A 22,955-nucleotide genomic window follows, 5' to 3' on the forward strand; every position below is an offset into this window, starting at 1 on the left:
TTGGTATGATTAAACAGACCAGTGTGGTTAGATTGAGGCTACAAGTGTGACTGAGCCTACAAGTGGTATAGATGAGAGGTATCCAGATAATATCAGACTTTAGTTTTTAATTTCTGAATATTTGTGCTTTGCAAAACCAAACAGAGGTATTTGTAGCACTGGAATGACATGACATTTTAAGGATCACTCTGGTAGTTTTGTGGAGCATAGACATTGATAACTTAGAAAACTATTATGATAGTCTTGGATGATGACACATAATGGTGGTGTGCATCAAGGCAATAGTGGTCAAGGTGCTGGGAAATAGATTCTAGATATATGTTCAAATTGGAGCCAACTTATTTATTGTATTTGTTTATGGATTAGACGCATGGTGTAAGAAAAAAGGAATTGGCCGGGTGCAGTGGCTCACACCTGTAATCCCAGCACTGTGAGAGGCTGAGGCGGGCAGATCACAAGGTCAAGAGATCAAGACCATCCTGGCCAACATGGTGAAACCCCGTCTCTACTAAAAGTACAAAAATTAGCTGAGTGTGGTGGTATGTGCCTGTAGTCTCAGCTACTCGGGAGGCTGAGGCAGGAGAATCTTTTGAACTTGGGAGACGGAGGTTGCGGTAAGCCAAGATTGCGCCACTGCACTGCAGCCTGGCAAAAGAGTGAGACTCCGTCTCAAAAAAAAAAAAAAAAAAAAAAAAGAGGAAAAAAGGAATCATATGGCTGGGTATATACGTTTATGTGTACATGTTTGCAAATGATTACATGAGCAAAGTGAAAAATGAAGAAGAGAGAGAAGTATGTGAGGTAATATGTATGTTAATTAGCTTGATTTAGCCATTTCACAATGTATATAGACATCTCAAAACATATTGTACAACATAAATATATACAACTTTTATTTGTCAATTAAAAAAAAGAATAACAAAATAAAGAGCAAACATGTTAAGATGTTTTTGAGACACCTAAGTGTCAAGTAGGCATTAGATAAGCAAATCTGGATCTCAGAAGAATGGTTGGTGCTGTTTTTACATATTTACATATATGTGAATACATTTTGGAGTTATCAGCATAAAGGTAATATTTAAAGTTTCAGGAATAGATGTGATTATCAGGACAACAGTTTAGAGATATACAGAGGAGGGTACAGAATGGAGTCCTGAAAAATATCAACAGTTAGAGTTTGGAGGAAAAAAAGCCACTAAGGAGCCTGGGGAGGAAACCGGACAAGTAAAATGTCAGAGAAGCTGAAGAAAGAGACTATTTCAGAAGGAAAGAGTAAAGTGTGTTAAACTAAAAAGTGTCCATTGAACTTGGCAGTATGGAAGTTATTGATGATTTTGCTGGAAGGAGCTTTAGTGGAATGAGGGTAAAAAGGCAGGCTGTGACAGATTGAAGGAGATACAGGTTTTGTGATGAAAGTAGCAATTCATTCAGGAGCTGGTCACATACAGAGACTTGATGCTTGATGCAATGATGATTCAAAAGAAGTTTGTTTAGAATAATTTTACTTGGAACAGCTGCTTCTTCAAGTCCTACGTTTTTTGTATCGTAAATTAACTTTATATTTAATAAGTCATTTATTCCTTAGAGGAGTTGTGAAGATTAAATGAGTTAACATACATAAAATGCTTAGTGTGGTCCTTGGAACACATATGATGATTAAGATAATAGAAATCAGTAGAGGCTGGATGTGGTGGCTCATGCCTGTAATCCCAGCACTTTGGGAGGCTGAGGTGGGCAGATCTCTTCAGCCCAGGAGTTTGAGACCAGCCTGGGCAACATGGCAAAACCCCGTCTCTACAAAAAAATTTTAAAATGTAGCTGGGCATGGTGGCATGGGCCTGTAGTCCCAGCTACTCAGAGCATGAGGTGGGAGGATCACCTGAGCCCAAGAGGTCGAAGCTGTAGTGAGCCGTGATGGTGCCACTGCATTCCAGCCTAGGTGACCAAACATGACCCTGTCTCAAAAATAAAAACAACCAACCAAAAACCCCACACAGTATGCAATAATTAACCAATTACTATATGTGCAAAACTATATACTGTTTCATTTATACATCAATCCATATTAGATATGAAGAAGCTAAAGCTTAAAGAGCTTAAATAACTACCATGATCACCAGTCACCCAGAGAATTAAGTGCCCAGCCACAAAGATCATATTCTTATTAGTGCATTCTACTGCCCGCCACCCCCCTACCTTACCTGCCCCCCAGCACAGACATGTCGGGAGCAGCTTTGGAATTCTCTGTAGGGTATATTCTGCAGTTGTCTTTGGAGAATTTGAAAGTATAGTAGATTTGAGGACAGAATGCATGGCTTGGATTAAGACATTGCCTTTAGTGAACAGAAAGGAAAGGGAAGACTTATGAAATTAGGGGGAGCTGCATAGTTCTGTGCTTCTGGCTATCTTAGAAGGTAAAGGGAAATGATAGCCATTATGCCTGAATTGAAGGGCTAGTCAAAAGTGATTCAGGTAATTCATATTTGATTTGTTTAGGATTTTATTTTATGACAGCCAATGATAAATAATAAGCTAAGATTATTAAAATTAATAGAGAATATAGTTTTAAAAATTTCAAGATGTTTGAAATTATTTATTTATTTGTATATTTGTTTATTAGAGACTGGGCCTTGCTATGTTATGTTGCCCAGGCTGGTCGTGAACTCCTGGGCTCAAGCGATTTCCCCATCTCAGCCTCCCAAGTAGCTGGGACTATAGGCGTGTGCCACCACATGCAGCTAAATTATTTTTTTGAAAGAAAAAATTTGTTAGCGTAACACTTTCAGGTTTGTCTTTTGAACTAGTTCTTGTCTAAATGCTTTGTAAAAAGTTGTAATTAAAGTTTGTATATATATATAGCTGAAAACACTTCTGAAAAGAAACGTGATGAGACCCGAGTTATGATCTTCTCTTCATTTCGAGATAGTGTTCAAGAAATTGCAGAAATGCTTTCACAGCATCAGCCAATTATTAGAGTAATGACTTTTGTCGGCCATGCCTCAGGGAAAAGCACGAAGGGTTTTACCCAGAAGGAGCAACTGGAGGTAATTATTTTTGGAATTGATAAAAATAAAAATAAGATTGATTAGCTTTGCACTTGTTCTTTTTTTGTTAGTTTTAACTCACTGGTCAATTAGCTACTTAAAAAGAATTTTACAGTAAACGTGTAAGTAAAAATAAGCATATTTTGAAAGATGATAACAAATGTTTTACGTGATTTTGGAATTTTTGTTTTAAAGTAATGTAAAGTGTAAAAGTTAAGCAGAAAAGCTCTGGAATTATATTAACTGGGTTGGAATCCTGACTTTACCACTTAAAAGTTTCTTTACTTCTTCTTCCTCAGTTTTCCTTATCTGTAAACATACATGATAGAGTTGTTGTAAGTAGTGAAAGAGATCTTATTGTAGAGCCACCAATAAATGTTTATTGTTTGCCGCTTTAATAATTTATTCTAAACAAATAATTAGCCTATCTCTTTTTATTTATTTAAAAATCTCATTTTAAAAGTGGGGTCAGAAGAAACCATGATAGTATTTAAGGTAGCCTTATGCTCTGAGTAAGAGGACATTCAGTTTTCTAAGTGCTGTGATGTTTTGAGGGAAATTTTACGTTATTGATTTTTATAAAATCTATGCAGCTTTTTATAAAGTAACTATGTAAGTCTGTACTTGAGTAGTGACTGACAATTAGATATCTCTTTAATTTCTAATTAATTTTGACAGAGCCTTTTTTGATTCTGCAGACGTTAGTAGATGAGGTTTTTTTTTAGATGGAATCTTACTCTGTTGCCCAGGCTGGAGTGCAGTGGTGTGATCTCGGCTCACTGCAACCTCCGCCTCCCAGATTCAAGCAATTCTCCTGCCTCAGCCTCCAGAGAGCTGGGATTACAGGCATCCATGCCTGGCTAATTTTTGTATTTTTAGTAGAGATGGGGTTTCATCATCTTGGCCAGGGTGGTCTCAAACTTCTGACCTCCAGTGATCCGCCCGCCTCAGCCTCCCAAAATGCTATTACAGGCATGAGCCACCTCGCCCGGCCGGGGGATAGTCTTCTTTTTTTTTTCTTTTTTAAATTTTGAAATGGAATCTCGCTCTGTCGCCCAGGCTGGAGTGCAGTGGCCCAATCTGGGGTCACTGAAACCTCCGCCTCCCGGGTTCAAGTGATTCTCCTGCCTCAGCCTCCTGAGTAGCTGGGACTACAGGTGCCCACCACCACGCCCAGCTAAGTTTTTTTGTATTTTTAGCAGAGACAGGGTTTCACCATGTTGGTCAGGTATTCTTTTTTTTTTCTTTTTTTGAGACGGGGTCTCGCTCTGTTGCCGAGGCTGGAGTGCAGTGGCACGATCTCGGCTCACTGCAAGCTCTGCCTCCCGGGTTCATGCCATTCTCCTGCCTCAGCCTCCCGAGTAGCTGGGACTACAGGTGCCCAGCACGCCCAGCTAATTTTTTGTTTTTTTAGTAGAGACAGGGTTTCACCGTGTTACCCAGGGTGGTCTCCATCTCCGACCTCGTGATCCGCCCGCCTTGGCCTCCCAAAGTGCTGGGATTACAGGCGTGAGCCATGGTCAGGTACTCTTTAAATACCTTTTATACCTGCCCTCACTACACCGAGAAGAGTCTGTTTAAGCTGACTGGATATGGTGGGGAGTGCCTTCCTGAATCTGAAAATAATACCTTTGCCTATCATCAAGTCAGATTGTACATATTTTTAAGGCATCTAGTGGGTGATTACTACTCTTAACATATATGTATGAATGAAAAATGAATTGGATTTTTGCTGTGGAGCTCAAGCATTTTCATTATTTGAAATACCCGCAGTACCCAATCCGATCTCTGATCAATTTCAGTATTACCTAAAGTCATTATTTCCTGAGCTTGTCAGGCACCGTAAGAACCTTATTGATTTTACTGACTTTATCATTTACTCATTTATGTCAATAATATTTTAATGTATGCCAAAGTAAAAACTTTTTTTATTACTCCTATATGTAATTGCTTTCATAACAGCTGTTTTATTTTGAAACAAGCTTGCAGGCAAATAATTGTACATTGTCCATTTATTTAGAAACATGATATTAAGTCAGAAGAAATTGGGGGGCCAGATCCTTTGGGGCCCTATATGTCATTTCCATTTTAATGACTTTCTCTTTTACTCTGACTAAGATGAGAAGTTCTTGGAGAGTTTGGGGCAGAGAATGGTCTTAGCTCGGTTTATATTTTAAAAGACTCAGCCGGACACTGTGGCTCATGCCTGTAATCACAACACTTTGGGAGGCTAAGTTAGGCAGATTGCTTGAGGCCAGGAGTTCGAGACCAACTAGGGCAACATGGTGAAACCTTATCTCTACCAAAAATACAAAAATTAGCTGGGTGTGGTGGCATGTGCCTGTAGTTTCCGCTACATGGGAGGCTGAGGAGGGAGGATGCTTGAGCCCAGAGGTCAAAGCTCCAGTGAGACAAGATCACACCACTGCACTTCAGCCTGGGCAACACAGTGAGACCCTGTCTCAAAAAAAGGAAAAAAAAAAAAAAAAAGAATCATGCTGGTTATTGTCTGAAGAATAAACTGTAGGGGCTAAGAGTGGAAGTGGAGAGACCGGTTGGGAGACTTACAACGATTTAAGCTGAAGATGATGGTGACATGGACTAGGGTGGTAACAAGGAAGGTGGTGAGAAGTGGTTAAGTTCTGGATGTGTTTTGCAGGTCAAGCTGACAGGGTGTATTGACAAATTAGAGTGGGATATGAGATAAAGGCATATGAAGTCTGACTGTAGGATGACTCCAAGGTTTTTGACCTGAGCAACTGAAAGAGCTGGTATTGACTAAGATGGATAAGACTGCAGGCAAGGCCAGGTGTGGTGGCTCACGCCTGTATTCCTAACACTTTGGGAGGCCAAAGCAGGTGCATAATTTGAGGTCAGAAGTTTGAGACCAGCCTGGCCAACATGGTGAAACCCTGTCTCTACTGAAAATACAAAAATTAGCCAGGCATGGTGGCGGGTGCCTATAATCTCAGCTACTTGGGAGGCTGAGGCAGGAGAATTAGGGAATATCAGGAGCTTGGTTTTAGGTGAGTTAACTTTGACATGCCTCTCAGATTAATGCTTTTCAAACTGTTGAAACTGGTAGAGGACCAGTTTATTTCCCCCACTACATGACATACTGATACTTTTGAACAATAAAAGTGAATTACTAGAAAGTAAAATGAATTAAAAATAAAGTTCTGGTCCAATTTTTAAAATATTAGTAGAGTCAGCCAACAAAATTACTCTGTCAAGTGTCTAAACCCTTACTTTCAGTTATTTTACTTATCTTGTTCTCAGCTAGTAATAAACAGTTTTGGACAGGCACCAGTAATAAACAGTTCATGGAGCACAGAGATATTGGATAAACAATTGAATATATGTCTTGAGTTTGTGGAAAGGGTTCATGGAAGTGTATATTCAATGGCAAATTAATATCAGTCTTAAGCATGGAAGTAACAGTTTAGGTTATACATGTTAACTAAAAAGAAAATTGACATTCTTTATTAATCTGTTAGTTATATTAAGAAAAAATGTATCTAGCACTATGGCCTTTTTTTTTTTCTTTATCTGGGCAAAAAGGACATCTGCTTTACCATGTTATATGCAGGTTGGCTTAATGTCAGTACAAATTCCAAAGGAAATGAATTACTCCTAATGTTTAATCATGATCATTGTTTCTCCCTGTACTCTGAGGATTTCCACATTGAAGGAAAATCCTTGGACCAGTGCAACTGAAATGTTTATGAGAAGACTTAACATAATACATTTATATTTATTGTCCTACTTTTAAGGTTGTTGTTTTTCACAATACAACTAGCTTACAGATTAAGTTAGGTTTTTGGAGTCAGAGACACTGACATTCAAATGCTGATGATTATTAATGAGACATTAGGCAAATAGCTTAACTTTTCGGATTTTCAGATTGTTTAATGAAATGCAATGATAATATCTACCTCATAGGGTCGTTGGCAGTAGAAAATATATAAAGTACTTAGTATGGTACCTGGCACATAGTGTGCCGTTGCACGTAGTAGCTGTCATTATTTATCAGCTAATTCAGCTTTTGATGTTGCATTATCTCACTTAATTACCACCGTTGCCACCACTCCACTGTCCACAAACCCGCAGTGTTGGTATTGGTCTGTATGGAGAAACTGAGGCTCAGAGCAGTTGAGAACTAAGTTTGTAAGGCTTAAGGGACTTTCATTAACTTTTTCATTAACTCCTTCTCACGCTATTGTGGTTTCATTAAACTGATCAGAGAAATCCTGGAATGGTAGTATAAAAGGTAAGATATGACTTCTAAGAGTAATACAACATTCTTACAAATATTATAAGAAATATTTATAAACCTATTTCAGATAACACTATACATTTACGTCTAAGATATGATAAATAGGAGTGATTGCTGTAGGCCATTTCCCTGCCCTATTCCCCTTTCTGTGGTGCTAAAAATAAACTCTGGGTTTTCTCATTCAGTGACCCACTTAAATTGTTGACAGATCCTTCTGACATCACAACCATTACTAAAGCAAAATAATTAGAACTGTTTATTTTATCATAATCTCTTTTGGCTTATATTGCTAGTTGGTTGCTTCTTTTCCTATTCTATACTATCCTTGATGCTGATTTTTTTGTTTTGTTTTGTTGAAACAAGGCTTTACTCTGTTGCCTAGGCTAGAGTGCAGTGTCACAGTCATAGCTCACTTGCAGCCTTGAACTCCTGGGCTCAAGAGATCCTCCTGCCTCAGTCTCCCAAGTAGTTAGTGCTACACGCATACACCATCATGCTGGGCTAGTTTTTTTATTTTTCGTAGAGACAGGGTTTTTCTATGTGCCCAGGCTGAGCTTGAGCTCCTGGACTCAAGCAATCTTTCTGCCTTGTCCTCCCAAAGTGTTGAGATTACAGGCATGAGCTGTGGCCAGCCTTGAGGCTGTTTTTTAATCTGATTTTACTATTTTTCAGGTGAGTGGGGAAAAATATGCTTTGGTCTATAGTTCTCTTACATTTGCATGTAGTTATTTTTCAATTGTTTCTATTTTAGGTAGTGAAACAGTTTCGTGATGGTGGTTACAACACGTTGGTTTCTACCTGTGTGGGTGAAGAAGGTTTGGATATAGGAGAAGTTGATCTTATAATATGTTTTGATTCCCAGAAGAGCCCAATTCGTCTTATACAACGAATGGGTAGAACTGGCCGTAAACGTCAAGGCAGGATAGTTGTTATCCTTTCTGAAGGACGAGAGGAACGTGTAAGTAGAGCTGCAGAAACACAATTTGACACTTGAAATTTGAGAAATACAGCCCAAAGGTGAATATCAACATGTTAGCATTCCAAGTCCAAACACTCTGTAGATAGTTTTGGTTTATTTTCCCCCACTTTGTATTGGATTCTATCTTGTAACTAGGAGAATTTTTGACTGGATTAAGTTTCCTGATTTTTATCCATCTAAAGAAACACATTTTTAATACTTAAGTAGTAATTCAGAGATACCTAGATCCAAAAACCAATATGTATTACTTTGTTTTACTATTTTCCTGTGCTTCTAAAGAAGGCCTATGCTTTGTGTTTAGTTTACTTTTCTTTCTGAACTATAGTAAACTGAGAATCATTTTTTCCTTTTCAAGGGCTGTCAAAATAACTGACTAAATAAGAAACAAAGAATATGTATCAGAGACAGTATGAAGCCTGAAAAACCCAAAATATTTACTTTCTGGCCCTTTTTGGAAGTTTGTTGATGCCTATTTTAAGTGATAAGGAACTTGAATTATATTCATACTGTGCTACAATCTTGAGTGACAGGCCTTTCTAAATAAAATGTTACATAAAATATTATTTTGTGTATGTTACACTAAAGTATTAACTAACTTTTGTAACTCATTGAGACTAGTTCAGCAGCCAAATATATAGACTCACATTAAAGGTCTTAACAGCCATGATAATTTTTAAAAATTGATTTTAGGCTGGACATGGTGACTCACGCCTGTAATCCCAGTACCTTAGGAGGCTCACTTGAGGTCAGGAGTCTGAGACCAGCCTGGCCAATATGGTGAAACCCGGTCTCTACTAAAAGAATACAAAAGCGAGACAGGTGTGGTGGCGCACGTCTGTAATCCCAGCTACTTGGGAGTCTGAGGCAGGAGAATCGCTTGAACCTGGGAAGTAGAGGTTGCAGTGAACCAAGATCCCACCACTGCACTACAGCCTGGGTAACAGAGTGAGACTCCATCTCCAGAAAAAAAAAACAAAACTGATTTTAAATATTTTATATACTCTTTAAAATCATCCTGAAAAATGAATTATTTCTCTAATACTTTTCATGTGATTATAGCATATTCATATGTAACATCTAGTTTATCCATAAAATGATCCTAATGAAATGTTTGGTAAAAGGCCATGTAATATCAGTGAGTGGAATTGGGTTCTAATTGTATTCCCTAGCCAAGTTACTTAACCTCTCCATTCACTTGTTCGGTTTCTTATCTGTAAAGTAGTAACAGTGGCCCCGTTTACTCAGTATTTACATTGTGCTGTGTAATGTTCCAAGTTTCAGATTCATTATTGTATTTAATCCTGTCAGCACCCTGCAAAGGGAGTAATGCTTTTGTTGTATACAGAGAAGGAAACTGAAGTGTAGAAAGACGAACAAACTGAAATAAGGGACTAGTTTTAAAAAAACACAAGACAACCTTACATTTCTATGTAAATATCAGCCTTTTTTAAAAACAGCAAGATAACAAAGATAGATTTACTTTATGCAGTATAACTGCTAAGGTGGGCTTTGGTAATAATGGATTTTGAAATGATTTTCTTTAAAAAAAAAAAACAGATAAACGGAGTCTTGCTGTGTCACCCAGGCTGGAGGGCAGTGGCGTGATCTCGGCTCACTGCAACCTCCATTTCCTGGGTTCAAGCGATTCTTCTGTCTCAGCCTCCCGAGTAGCTGGGACTATAGGCGCATGCCACCACGCCCGGCTAATTTATTTTTGTATTTTCAGTAGAGACGAGGTTTCACCATATTGGCCAGGCTGGTCTTGAACTCTGGACCTCGTGATCTGCCCGCCTGGGCCTCCCAAAGTGCTGGGATTACAGGCGTGAGCCGCCGCACCCAGCCTGAAATGATTTTCATTAAAGGTTAATCTAACAATTTACTGATAGGTTTTAAAATTCAAGACAGCTGGGCTCAGTGACTCACACCTATAATTTCAGTGCCTTGGGAGGCCAAAGCTGGAGGATCACTTGAGCCTTGGAGTTAAAGACTAGCCTGGGCAACACAGGGAGACCCCATCTCTACAAAATAAAGATTAGCTGGGTGTGGTAGCTCACACCTGTAGTCCCAGCTACTCAGGAGGCTAAAGTGGGAGGATCGCTTGAGCCCAGGAGGTTGAGGCTGCAGTGAGCCCTGATCACAGCACTGTACTCCAGAGCCTGGATGACAGAGTAAGACCCTGTCTCAAAAAAAAAAAAAAAAAAAAAAAAAAAAAGTCAACACAACAGAAGCTCCATTTTCTAAGTATTTAAGTGGATCGGGGGTTAATTTTATGTTTACAATAAATCCAAACTGATTGCTTGTTATGGATAAATTTTTATTTATAAAAGTAATATAATCTGACATTTTCTATTTGTTTTTACAGATTTATAATCAGAGTCAGTCCAACAAAAGAAGTATATATAAAGCTATTTCAGGTAACAGGCAGGTCCTTCGTTTTTACCAAAGAAGTCCACGAATGGTTCCTGATGGAATCAACCCAAAATTACACAAAATGTTCATCACACATGGTGTCTATGAACCAGAGAAGCCTTCTCGGAACTTGCAGCGAAAGTCATCTATCTTTTCCTATAGGGATGGTAAATAAATTTTGCATTTGACATGTGCATTTTTCCCTTGTTCTTACTTAGCAGGTCGTATCTTGATATAATATTTCTTGTTTGAAAAACTGAATGTATGTTCTAATTAATATATTATAGGCATTCTCTTTGGAAAGGCTATATATAAGAGATTATTCATGTGGCAAATGGAGAGACACTGGTAGTATAGAGTGACAGAAACTCAGTGTTGGGGAAAATTAAAAATACCCTACCAACCCAGAGAATGTTCTCCATAAAGTTTAGAAAAGAAAGAAAACAGTTTTATTTTTGAATAAGCATTAAACCAGATTACAATGTGCGCTGAAGATAATGTACTAAGATAATACCAAGACAGAAATTCCCTATATGTATCCCCAAGCACTTAGAATCCCTTACATACATGTTGTCAATATTAATAGTAACTTGTCCTCATGTAAGAGGGCACCATTTGCTATACATTCCTTCATAGTTTATCCCATATTTACCTGGTAATTGAGGTAGCCATTTGTGTTAGCTGGTTGCCTTTCTCAAATATCTTGAGATATTTGCACTATGAAAGTGAGAAAAAATGTTTATTTTTTGGATTTTACTTAATCTCTGAAGTGGGTTTTATAAAATCATAAAAATCACATAACTAACATTTGGAAGGAACCTTGGGAGTCATGTGGTCCAATTACTTATCAAGGTAGGAATGCTTCTGCATCATTCTTGTTTTAAATGTATAGCCAGTCTCAACTTGAATACCTCTTTTAATATAAATTATATTTCTTTAGAGGGTTCATTCCATTGTTGAACGGCCCTGTATAGTAGAAGACTCTTACGTTGAAAAGTCTGTGTCTTTGTACCTTTTTCTCATTGATCTGGTTTCTTAGATAAGTACAGTTTTCATCTGTGCTTTACCTTTGTAACAGTTCTCTATATATTTGAAGGCCATACCTTTTATGTTTGTTCAACTGTTTGTTCCACTGTTGTCATACCATGCATTTTTAAGGTTCTTACCCTCCTACTACTTGGTTTCAATTCAAATTTGTTAATGTTCTTTCCCTTAACTCAGAGCCGTCAATCAATGTTTTTTTGGCTATGTCTATTAAACCTAATACAAATACACTTAATAGGAACATACCTGTCATTTTTCAAGATTTTGCCAATTATTTGGTTAAAATAAAAATACAGCATGTCTTTTAAGTTTTCTTGAATTTGTTAAATTAATAAAAGCATCAAAACTCGATTAGGTTGGATAAATCATTTTTAGTGATCATTATATTTCTTATAGTTGCTAATTAATCTTATATTTAATAATTATTTCTAAAATGTTACTGGGGTCAATGGCAAATTCTTTAGTGAATATCTGGAACCTATCCTTTTAAAAAATTGAGATAATGTTATGTTCATTTTTCTATACTTGTTTCATCCCCTTTTCTCTGAATTTTCAAGTGTCAAAGATTTATCTTAGATTATGTGATTTATGTATGGAATTATTCTATAATTCTGTACTAGTATATGAACACACTAGTGTATTTATACTAATATATAAAATATATACTAGTGTATTACCATGTATTTTGCTAGTGTATGCTAACTATATACTAGTGTTTATACATAGTGTATATTTACACTAGTATATATTTTATATATAGTATATACTATATATAGTATATATAGTATTATATATAGTTTATATGTAGTATATATTATATACACTAGTATGTAATTCATCTGAGCTTAGAGCTCTGAATTATTTTTTATTTTATTTTATTTTTTTGAGACAGGGTCTTGTGCTATCACCCAGGCTGGAGTGCGGTGGCATGATCTCGGCTCACTGCAACCTCTACCTCCCAGGTTCAAGCAATTCTTCTGCCTCAGCCTCCCAAGTAGCTGGGATTACAGGCACATGCCACCACACCTGGCTCATTTTTACATTTTTAGTGGAGATGAGGTTTCTCCATGTTGGCCAGGCTGTTCTTGAACTCCTGACTTGAGGTGATCCACCCACCTAGGCCTCCCAAAGCGCTGGGATTACAGGCATGAGCCACTGCACCCAGCCACTCTGAGTTTATTTTAAGGGACTAGGGGTACCTGCCTATTTCAAAATCTTAGAGCCTCTGGATGTCAGGTCTGAAAGGGGCCTGAGAGATCATTTAGTTCAAACCCCCTTATTTTACAGATGAGGAAACAGATGCAGAGAAGCCTTTTTTTTTTTTTGTTACATTTTTAAAAAGCTTCTTACACAAGTTTGGAATACCTGAGACATGATCCTAGCTCACTGAAGCCTCAACTCCCAGGCTTAAGAGATCCTCCTATCAGCCTCCTGTGTGGCTAGGACTACAGGGATGCAACACCATGCCCAGCTAATTTTATTTTATTTTTTTTAGACTTGGGGTCAAGCTGTGTTGCCTAGGTTGGACTCTAACTCCTGGCTTTAATTGATCCTCCCTCCTCGGCCTCCCAAGGAGAAGGTGTCAGCCACTGCACCCAGCCAGTTTCCTGATTTTTAATTCAGTAGCTTCTCAATTTTTCTGCCCTCATCTATATTAGCCAGAGTTACTGCTTTGTACTTTTTAGCCTTTTCAGTTTGGTGATTTTTAGAGATTATAGAAGCTGAAAGGAATGAATGTACTGTACATATTTTTAAAAGTCTATTATGTCCTTTTTAAAGCAACAAGTCTGTTCCCCCTACACTTTACTCCTTTTGCCCCTAACCCCCATTTAAGACTTAAGGTACATACTCCTTTTAAAAGTCTTGGCCTTTCCTGCCCACTCTCAACACCCCCACCAAGCTTCAGATGAACTTTCCAATACTGCTAAGATAGAATCATAATACCTGTTTTCTTTTGTGAGTTATCTTACCCTGTTTCATGCCAGGTCTTAGGCAACCAAATGAAAAGAGTCCAAAAGAAGCCAGGACTGAGAGCCTAGCTACCTGGCTCTGTTCTGTTAATGGATTCATTACCAAAGGATAGCTCCTAGACAGATGGGTACTTTCAAAGGTAAGAGAAGTTTAGGAGACATTTAGAAGCATGAAGTGATAAACTGAGTGGTTTTATATGAAGAATACTAGTTTTAAGAAATAGAGTCAAGGCTGAGGTAGGATCACTTGAGCCCAGGAATTTGAGACCAACCTGGGCAACATATCAAGACCTCATCTCTACAAAAAATAAGAAAAGTAGACCTCATCTCTACAAAAAATAAGAAAAGTGGCGTGAGCCTGTATTACAGCTCCTGTGGAGGCTGAGGCAGGAGGATTGCTTGAACCCAGGAGTTTGAGGTTACAGTGAGTTATGAATGTGCTGTTGCACTCCAACCTGGGTGACAGAGTTTGAATGGATATTGTGGGTTTTTCTGCTTTGCAGATTTTTAAAAAGTCTCTTTTCCATTATTTTTTCAACTTACAGGAATGAGGCAAAGTAGCCTAAAGAAAGATTGGTTCTTATCAGAAGAAGAATTTAAATTATGGAACAGACTTTATAGATTAAGAGACAGTGATGAAATTAAAGAGATAACATTGCCTCAAGTTCAGTTTTCTTCTTTACAAAATGAGGAAAACAAACCAGTAAGTTGAATATATTTTCAGATGTTCTCTTTTTCCTCCCTCATTTTAATGCCAGAACCCCTCAGATGTTCTTTATAATGATCAAGCAATAGCTTTGGGAATAATGAGATAATTGTGATTGGAATGTCAACTTACTTTAAGAAATTAAGAATGTAATCAGTTTAAAAAATCATTAAAGTCTAAGTTTACGAAACTACTAATTTTCTTATATTATTTATCGTATATATGTATTTAACCAACTGTGATATTTTTACATAAATTATGCCTTTCTTTCATTACTATCATTTAAACATTTCTATATAGGCATAATCTTGAATGGTTGTCACTTTACTCTGTGATGTACCATAGTTTGCTTGACTATTTACCTATTGTGTTTTGGGATTCTTTTTAGCTTTTTTTTTTTTTTTTAAGAGATGAGGTCTCACTCTGTTGTCCAGGCTGGCCATCAGCTCCTGGACTCAAGTGATCCTCCTGCCTAAGCCTCCCAAGTAGCTGGGACTGTAAGTGTACACCACTGCATCTGGCTTTTTCAGTATTTTACTAACATAAATTATGCTTTCATAAGCATCCTTGTAAACCTTTTTTTTTTTTAATTTCAATAGTTTTTGGGGAACAGGTGCTGTTTTGTTACATGGATAAGTTGTTAGTGGTGATTTCTGAGATTTTGGTGCACCCATCATCTGAGCAGTGTACACTGCACCCAATGTATAGTCTTTTATCTCTTGCCCCACTCCTACTCTTCCCCCCGAGTCCACAACAGAGTCCATTATATTATTCTTAGGTCTTTGTGTCCTCATAGCTTAGCTCTTACTTCTAAATGGGAACATACGATGTTTGGTTTTCCATTCCTAAGTTACTTCACTTAGAATAATAGTCTCCAACTCCATCCAGATTGCTGCGAATGTAATAATTTCATTCTTTTTTTATGGCTGAGTAGTAGTCCATGTTGTGTGTGTGTGTGTGTGTGTGTGTGTCACATTTTCTTTATCCACTCACTGATTGATGGGCATTTAGGCTGGCTTCATATTTTTGCAGTTGCGAATTTTGCTGCTATAAATATGGGTGTGCGAGTATCTTTTTCATATAATGACTTCTTTTCCTCTGGATTAGATACCCAGTAGTGGGACTGCTGGATCAAATGGTAGTTCTGCTTTTAGTTCTTTAAGGAATCTCCATATTGTATTGCATAGTGGCTATACTAATTGACACTCCCACCAGCAGTGTAAAAGTGTTCCCTTTTTACCACATCCACTCCAACATCTATTATTTTTTGATTTTTCAATTATGGCCATTCTTGCAGGAGTAAGGTGGTATTGTATTGTGGTTTTGATTTGTATTTCTCTGATAATTAGTGATGTTGAACATGTTTTATGTTTGTTGGCCACTTGAGTTCCTTGTAGATTCTGGATATTAATCCTTTGTCGGATGCGTAGTTTACAAAGATTTTCTCCTACCCTGTGGGTTGTCTGTTTACTCTGCTGTGCAAAAGCATTTAGTTTAATTAAGCCCCATCTATCTTTGTTTTTGTTGCATTTGCTTTTGGGTTCTTGGTCATGAACTCTTTGCCTAAGCCAATGTCTAGAAGAGTTTTTTCAATGTTACAGAATTTTTATGGTTTCAGGTCTTAAATGTAGGGCTTCGATCCATCTTGAGTTGATTTTTGTATAAGGTGAGGGATGAGGATCCAGTTTCATTCTTCTGCATGTGGCTTGCCAGTTATCCCAGTAACATTTGGTTGAATATGGTGTCCTTTCCCCACTTTATGTTTTTGTTTGCTTTGTTGAAGATCAGTTGGCTGTAAACATAAATTATGCTTTCATAAGCATCCTTGTAAACCAAAACAAAAAATAAAATTTTTGTTTTGAAATTATAGTTAAAACTTTAAATTTGCTATTATTGTTTATTTTATTATTAACAAATTCTTTGTTAACTTTGTGAAAGTCAAGAGAACTGATCAAAGGTTGTGTATGTGCCTGGAGAGCTGGGAAAACAACCTCAGAAAAGATTTCTTTTAAAATATTTAACTGTTTGCTCTTAACATGGAACTATATAAACAGGAATATTGTCAACTTGTAAGTCATATGACAGTTATTTAACAAATATATTTTAAAGGGCATCTTTCTGCTTTATGAAATTATTTTCTTTTTTTCTTCTGAGATTTTAGTTGGGAGTATCTAAATGGATCCAAATTATGTTAAGCTTATTATATGTATATTGAGTGTTTTTTAAAATTAGTTTGTGAAATCTCAGTATGTTTTCATCATTTTTATTACTTTTTAAATAATTAAGACTCAAGAATCAACCACTGGAATTCATCAACTCTCTCTCTCTGAATGGAGACTGTGGCAAGATCATCCTTTGCCTACACATCAAATTGATCACTCAGATCGATGCCGCCATTTTATAGGCCTTATGCAAATGATAGAGGGAATGAGACACGAAGAGGTAAGGTTTTATTGTAACTTTCTCTTGCTGGTATGATAGTAAAACTAGAGTACTTAGCTTTTATTTTTCTTAATTTGAAGTAATAAGAAATATTTTGTTTTTCTGTATAGTTCCTTGTGATCTCAGTAAAGAATGAGTTTTCTGCCTTAAGAAAAGAAATAGATTTAATTAATTAGAAGAAGAATATCATCTGTAAATATTGATAGACCAGAGTCGAATTTTAATATACTTAAATGATTTATGTAAACTGCTTGTAAAGCTTATTTAGGATTCTTTTGGATTCGGATTTATTGAAATACTCTCTATCATCTAGGTTATTTGATATCTTTCTTGTATCCTGGTCCTAGTTTAGAGAATTATAGATTCCTTGAGCAGTTCCTTGATTATTCTTCCTATAGTCAGCATAGTGAACCAATTATGAGTGTGAAATCCATAGTGCCTGGGTTAGAATCCTAACTCTGCCTCCTACTGATTATGTGTTTGTAAGTTATTTAACCTCTCAGTGCTTCAGTTTTATCTGTAAAATAGTCATAGTGATAATACTTATTTCATAAGGTTGTTGTGAGGATTAAATGACCTAATATATGTAAAGCACGTAGTAGCTGGCATATAATAAGTACACAGTAAATTGTTGCTCCTATTTTTATTATTAGCCTTTGATCATGCATACATGTAAATAAAGTAGTTAGATGTGGATCCCAGCAAAATGTGTGCAAATTAACATATATTTATTGAGTGCCTTCTGTGTGCCACACTCCGTTCCCTGCTTTATGGCTATAACCGTTAGCAAATGAGAGAAAATATTCTGTTTATGTGGAGTATATATACTAGCAGGGAGGCAGACATTTGCTCACATTGATGCTTATTATATTTATTATTCAAAAAAGCAGAGGGCCGGGTGCGGTGGCTCATGCCTGTAATCTCAGCACTTTGGGAGGCCGAAGCGAGCAGGTCACTTGAGGTCAGGAGTTTGAGACCAGCCTGGCCAATATGATGAAACCCTGTCTGTACTAAAAATACAAAAATTAGCTGGGTGTGGTGGCACATGCCTGTAATCCCAGCTACTCAGAAGGCTGAGGCAGGAGAGTCACTTGAACCCGGGAAGTGGAGGTTACAGTGAGCCGAGATCAAGTCACTATACTCCAGCCTGGGCAACAGAGCGAGACTTTGTCTAAAAAAAAAAAAAAAAAAAAAAAACAACAGAGAGGTAACTGCTTAAGTCTATAAGTAGTAGAGGAATCCTGATTAAAGTAGCATTCTTGGGGGAAAGGAGGGATGGTGGAGATTGTAAGTTTTAGCTAATAACTTAGAGATAAGTAAGACTTAGAAATTCACTATAGGAATCCTTGATGAGGAACTTTGTTACCAATAGAAGTATGTTCCAGGATACAACCTAGCAGACATACAGGTACTACTGTGTTGCACTTTCTAAAAGCTATTCTTAGTTTACTGTCATTGAAAGAGTAAATTTAACAAATGTGTATGGTTTTTATTAATGTGTATTTTTAAAATATCTATTTTTAAGAAATGAGAATAATTCAGTTAAATGTTAGAAATGCAAAACTCACTATATTCTTATGTATTCATTCAATTTGTTCTTCCTACAAATAGTTATCAAGGGTCTTTTGGGTATTAAGTACTGGGGATACAAAAAAGTTAACTGATTAATGATAACTTGATAGTTTCACAGTAGTGTACATTATAATTTTGATTTATTGGAATAACTTTTAAGGTATAAAAGAATATCACTGGAACAATGTAATAATATAAATATTTTAATATAGAGTGAAACTCCTCTCTTAGATTTGGCTTTCTGTTTTGTTTTGTTTTCCTGTGGCTTTTTAAATTTTCCTTATTTATAGGGAGAATGCAGCTATGAATTGGAAGTTGAATCTTATTTACAAATGGAAGATGTTACCTCAACATTTATTGCTCCCAGGAATGAATCTAATAATCTTCCCAATGACACCTTTATCACTCACAAGAAATCGTCTTTTATAAAGAACATAAATCAAGGCAGTTCATCCTTAGTGATAGAATCTGATGAAGAATGTGCTGAAATTTTTAAACAAACTCATATCAAACCTACTAAAATTGTTTCTTTAAAGAAAAAAGTGTCTAAAGAAATAAAAAAAGATCAACTTAAAAAAGAAAATAATCACGGTATTATAGATTCTTTAGATACTGACAGAAATTCTACTGTTGAAAATATTTTTCAAGAAGACCTACCAAATGATAAAAGGACATCAGATACAGATGAAATTGCTGCCACATGTACTATTAATGAAAATGTTATTAAAGAGCCATGTGTATTATTAACAGAGTGTCAGTTTACAAATAAATCCACTAGTTCACTTGCTGGAAATGTTTTAGATTCTGGTTATAACAGTTTCAGTGATGAAAAATCTGTTTCATCTAACTTATTTCTTCCATTCGAAGAAGAGCTTTATATTGTTAGAACAGATGACCAATTTTATAATTGTCACTCATTGACAAAAGAGGTACTAGCTAATGTAGAGAGATTTTTATCTCATTCTCCTCCGCCTCTCAGTGGACTCTCAGACTTGGAATATGAAATTGCTAAGGGTACTGCACTTGAGAATTTGCTTTTCTTACCCTGTGCAGAGCATTTACAAAGTGATAAATGCACCTGTTTGATGTCACGTTCAGCTGTGAATTCTCAACAGAATTTAGAATTGAATTCACTTAAATGTATAAATTATCCATCTGAAAAAAGTTGCCTTTATGATATACCTAATGATAATATTTCTGATGAGCCAAGTCTCTGTGACTGTGATGTACATAAACATAATCAAAATGAAAATTTAGTACCTAACAATCGTGTTCAAATACACAGAGGCCCTGCACAGAATTTAGTTGGAGAGAACAATCATGATGTTGGTAACAGTGACCTCCCAGTATTGTCCACTGATCAAGATGAAAGTTTACTATTATTTGAAGATGTTAATACAGAGTTCGACGATGTGAGTCTTTCACCCTTGAACAGTAAAAGCAAATCTTTACGTGTGTCAGACAAAACTGCTATTAGTGAAATGCCTCTGGTCTCTCAGTTCTTAATTTCTGATGAACTTTTGTTGGACAATAATTCTGAACTCCAAGATCAAATCACCTGTGATGCTAATAGTTTTAAATCTCGTGATGATCAGAGAGGTGTACAGGAAGAAAAAGTGAAGAATCATGAGGATATTTTTGATTGCTCTAGGGATTTATTTTCTGTTACCTTTGATTTAGGATTCTGTAGTCCAGATTCTGATGATGAAATATTGGAACATACATCAGATAGCAATAGACCTCTAGATGATCTATATGGAAGGTATTTGGAAATTAAGGAGATAAGTGATGCAAATTATGTTTGGAATCAAGCACTAATACCAAGAGATCATAGTAAAAATTTTACTAGTGGAACCGTTATTATCCCATCAAATGAAGATATGCAGAATCCAAATTATGTACATTTGCCACTGAGTGCAGCAAAAAATGAAGAATTGTTATCTCCTGGTTATTCTCAGTTTTCTTTACCAGTGCAAGAAAAAGTTATGAGTACACCACTCTCTAAATCAAACACATTGAACTCATTTTCTAAGATAAGAAAGGAAATACTTAAGACACCAGATTCTAATAAGGAAAAAGTAAACCTACAAAGATTCAAAGAAGCATTGAATTCAACTTTTGACTATTCAGAATTTTCTCTAGAAAAGTCTAAAAGCAGTGGTCAAATATATCTGCATAAATCCTGTCATTCTGTTGAAGGTAAGATTCCATCTTTATAAAGTCTATAACTCTTTCTAGAATAATTACTCTGGAAATACTTTGGTAATTTTTCCAAATGTAATTTTTTAGTACATGGTACAATATAAATATTGAATTAGATAATTGATGTGTTATATTTTTCTTAAGGTGATCTTACTAATATTAGATTTATTTTATTTACATATACTTATGGCATGCATGGTATAGAAAAGATTATTCTTGCTAGACATTATGAAATACACGAAGATGTGTAAGATCTGGCCCTAGGTCTTAGTTGTAAAACATAATTATGTGACATATGTATTTGAAAAGATGCCAGTAAAATGTGGAAATAACTACCAAATGAATAACAAGAGAGTGGCGTTTAGGAGGTTCAGAGGATGATGAAATTTTGAGTTTGATTAGATTGGACTTTTTTTGTTTCTTTGTTTTTTTTTGAGATGGAGTTTTGCTCTTATTGCCCAGGCTGGAGTGCAATGGCGTGGTCTCGGCTTACTGCAACCTCTGCCTCCCAGGTTCAAGTGATTTTCCTGCCTCAGCCTCCCAGGTAGCTGGGATTATAGGCACCCACCATCATGCCCGGCTAAGTTTTGTATTTTTAATAGAGGTGGGGTTTCACCATGTTGGACAAGCTGGTCTTGAACTCCTGACCTCAGGTGATCCACCCACCTCACCCTCCCAAAGTGCTGGGATTACACATGTGAGCCACTGCACCTGGCCAAGATTTTATATATAGTGTAGATTTTCATTTGGGTTCCTTGGGAATATTTATGCTTTTGGTATGCTGAAGATACTAAAGACATAATTTAGGTGTTATAAAATGATGAAAGTGAAGGGAAAGAAGGAAAGTATGATTTTGGGAGATAGTTTGAAGTAATAGTTTTATGTAGCAAAATATTTGAGAAATAAAAACTGTATTCAGAAGATTGAGACCAGACCACAAAAAATCAGAGAAATCTCTGGGTTTCTGTAATCTAACCATTACACTTACAGAAAAACTAGAAGATATAGTGATAGATGTTTGATATGAAGTCCTGCTGTATAATACAACTCTACAGATTATTATATCAAGTCATTTATGAATTTTACTCCTTATGTTAAAAGGTGAATAAAAAGTAGCTGTAGGATAAAAGAAAAGTTTCCTCTGTAAATCTTTTCCTTACATTATTCTTGTTAGCATGGAGGACATGGTTCGTGAATGTTCTATTTAAGATGAAAGCATGTTGGAAGTAAGTACTGGAAATACGTTTAATTTTCAAAACCTGACTATTCTATATAGTCTGGGGTTGTGCCATGACATATATATTTTTTCAAAGTGTATGATGCCTGTGAGCCTTCAATATTTGCTTTAATACCTCTATATGAAGTCCACGTTAATGAGTGAGATAATTTTTCTGGTTTTGTGTCAGATTTGCACGAAAACATTTTTTCTAGGATTGTACTTAACTACAAATCATGGGCAAAATAATTACAAACACGTATCATGGAATTATTTCTTAGAGAACATTTAGTTATTTTTTATTCTACTTAATTCAAGGAGAGAATTTAAGCTCATTTTCTGTATTATATATGAACAACATAGTTCATTAAAACATCATGAAAGCACTGAAAAGAAAGCTTCCTAGAATGAGTTGGTTACTATAGCCGAGTCCTGCATTTAACTTTGGCTTCCTTAGAAGGTAATGAAAAAAGAAAAACTAGTTGATTTATATATTGCTCATCTGCAAAAAGGAAATCACTCAAGTTTGTCTGTCTCGGTAGATGTTTTAGTAGCAGAATGTGAGGAGAAATTTACTGAGTGGTTTTGTATTTGTTATCTATTGCTGTTTAACAAAGTACCCCCAAAAAACTCAGTGGCCTGAAATAATCAGTAAAATAAAATAAGCTTCTTAGAAGGCCTGTTGTTTGAGAGGATCTGTGAGGAGCTTCTTTAAAATCCTTAATAGGCCTGGCGCAGTGGCTCATGCCTGTAATCCCAGCACTTTGGAAGGCTGAGGTGGGTGGATCACCTGAGGTCAGGAGTTTGAGACCAGCCTGGCCAACATGATGAAACCCCGTCTCCACTAAAAATACAAAAATTAGCCAGGCGTCGTGGCGTGTTCCTGTAGTCCCAGCTACTCAGGAGGCTGAGGCAGGAGGATCACTTGAACCTGGGAGGCAGAGGTTCCAGTGAGCCAAGATCGCGCCACTGCACTCCAGCCTGGGCAACAAAGTGAGACTCTGTCTAAAAAATAAATAAAAAAAAAAAAATAAAATCCTTACTCTCTGACTGAATGGTACTGTAAGACACAATCTTTGATTTTTAAGGAGGTCT

General features: G+C 36.5%; 1 protein-coding gene across 3 annotated transcripts in view; it reads left to right on the forward strand.

The window, feature by feature from the left end:
- Window positions 1-22,955, forward strand: part of FANCM (FA complementation group M) — a 64,617-nt gene that overhangs the window by 19,994 nt on the left and 21,668 nt on the right. For all 3 annotated transcript variants that reach the window (XM_054449157.2, XM_054449160.2, XM_054449159.2), the window contains 6 exons: window positions 2,860-3,044; window positions 8,072-8,278; window positions 10,662-10,875; window positions 14,268-14,425; window positions 16,715-16,870; window positions 18,733-20,641. In XM_054449157.2, coding sequence (XP_054305132.2) covers window positions 2,860-3,044; window positions 8,072-8,278; window positions 10,662-10,875; window positions 14,268-14,425; window positions 16,715-16,870; window positions 18,733-20,641 — 2,829 coding nt within the window. The remainder of the gene's footprint in view (window positions 1-2,859; window positions 3,045-8,071; window positions 8,279-10,661; window positions 10,876-14,267; window positions 14,426-16,714; window positions 16,871-18,732; window positions 20,642-22,955) is intronic.

Source organism: Pongo pygmaeus, chromosome 15 (assembly GCF_028885625.2).
Source record: "Pongo pygmaeus isolate AG05252 chromosome 15, NHGRI_mPonPyg2-v2.0_pri, whole genome shotgun sequence".
Taxonomy (NCBI): Eukaryota; Metazoa; Chordata; class Mammalia; order Primates; family Hominidae; genus Pongo; species Pongo pygmaeus.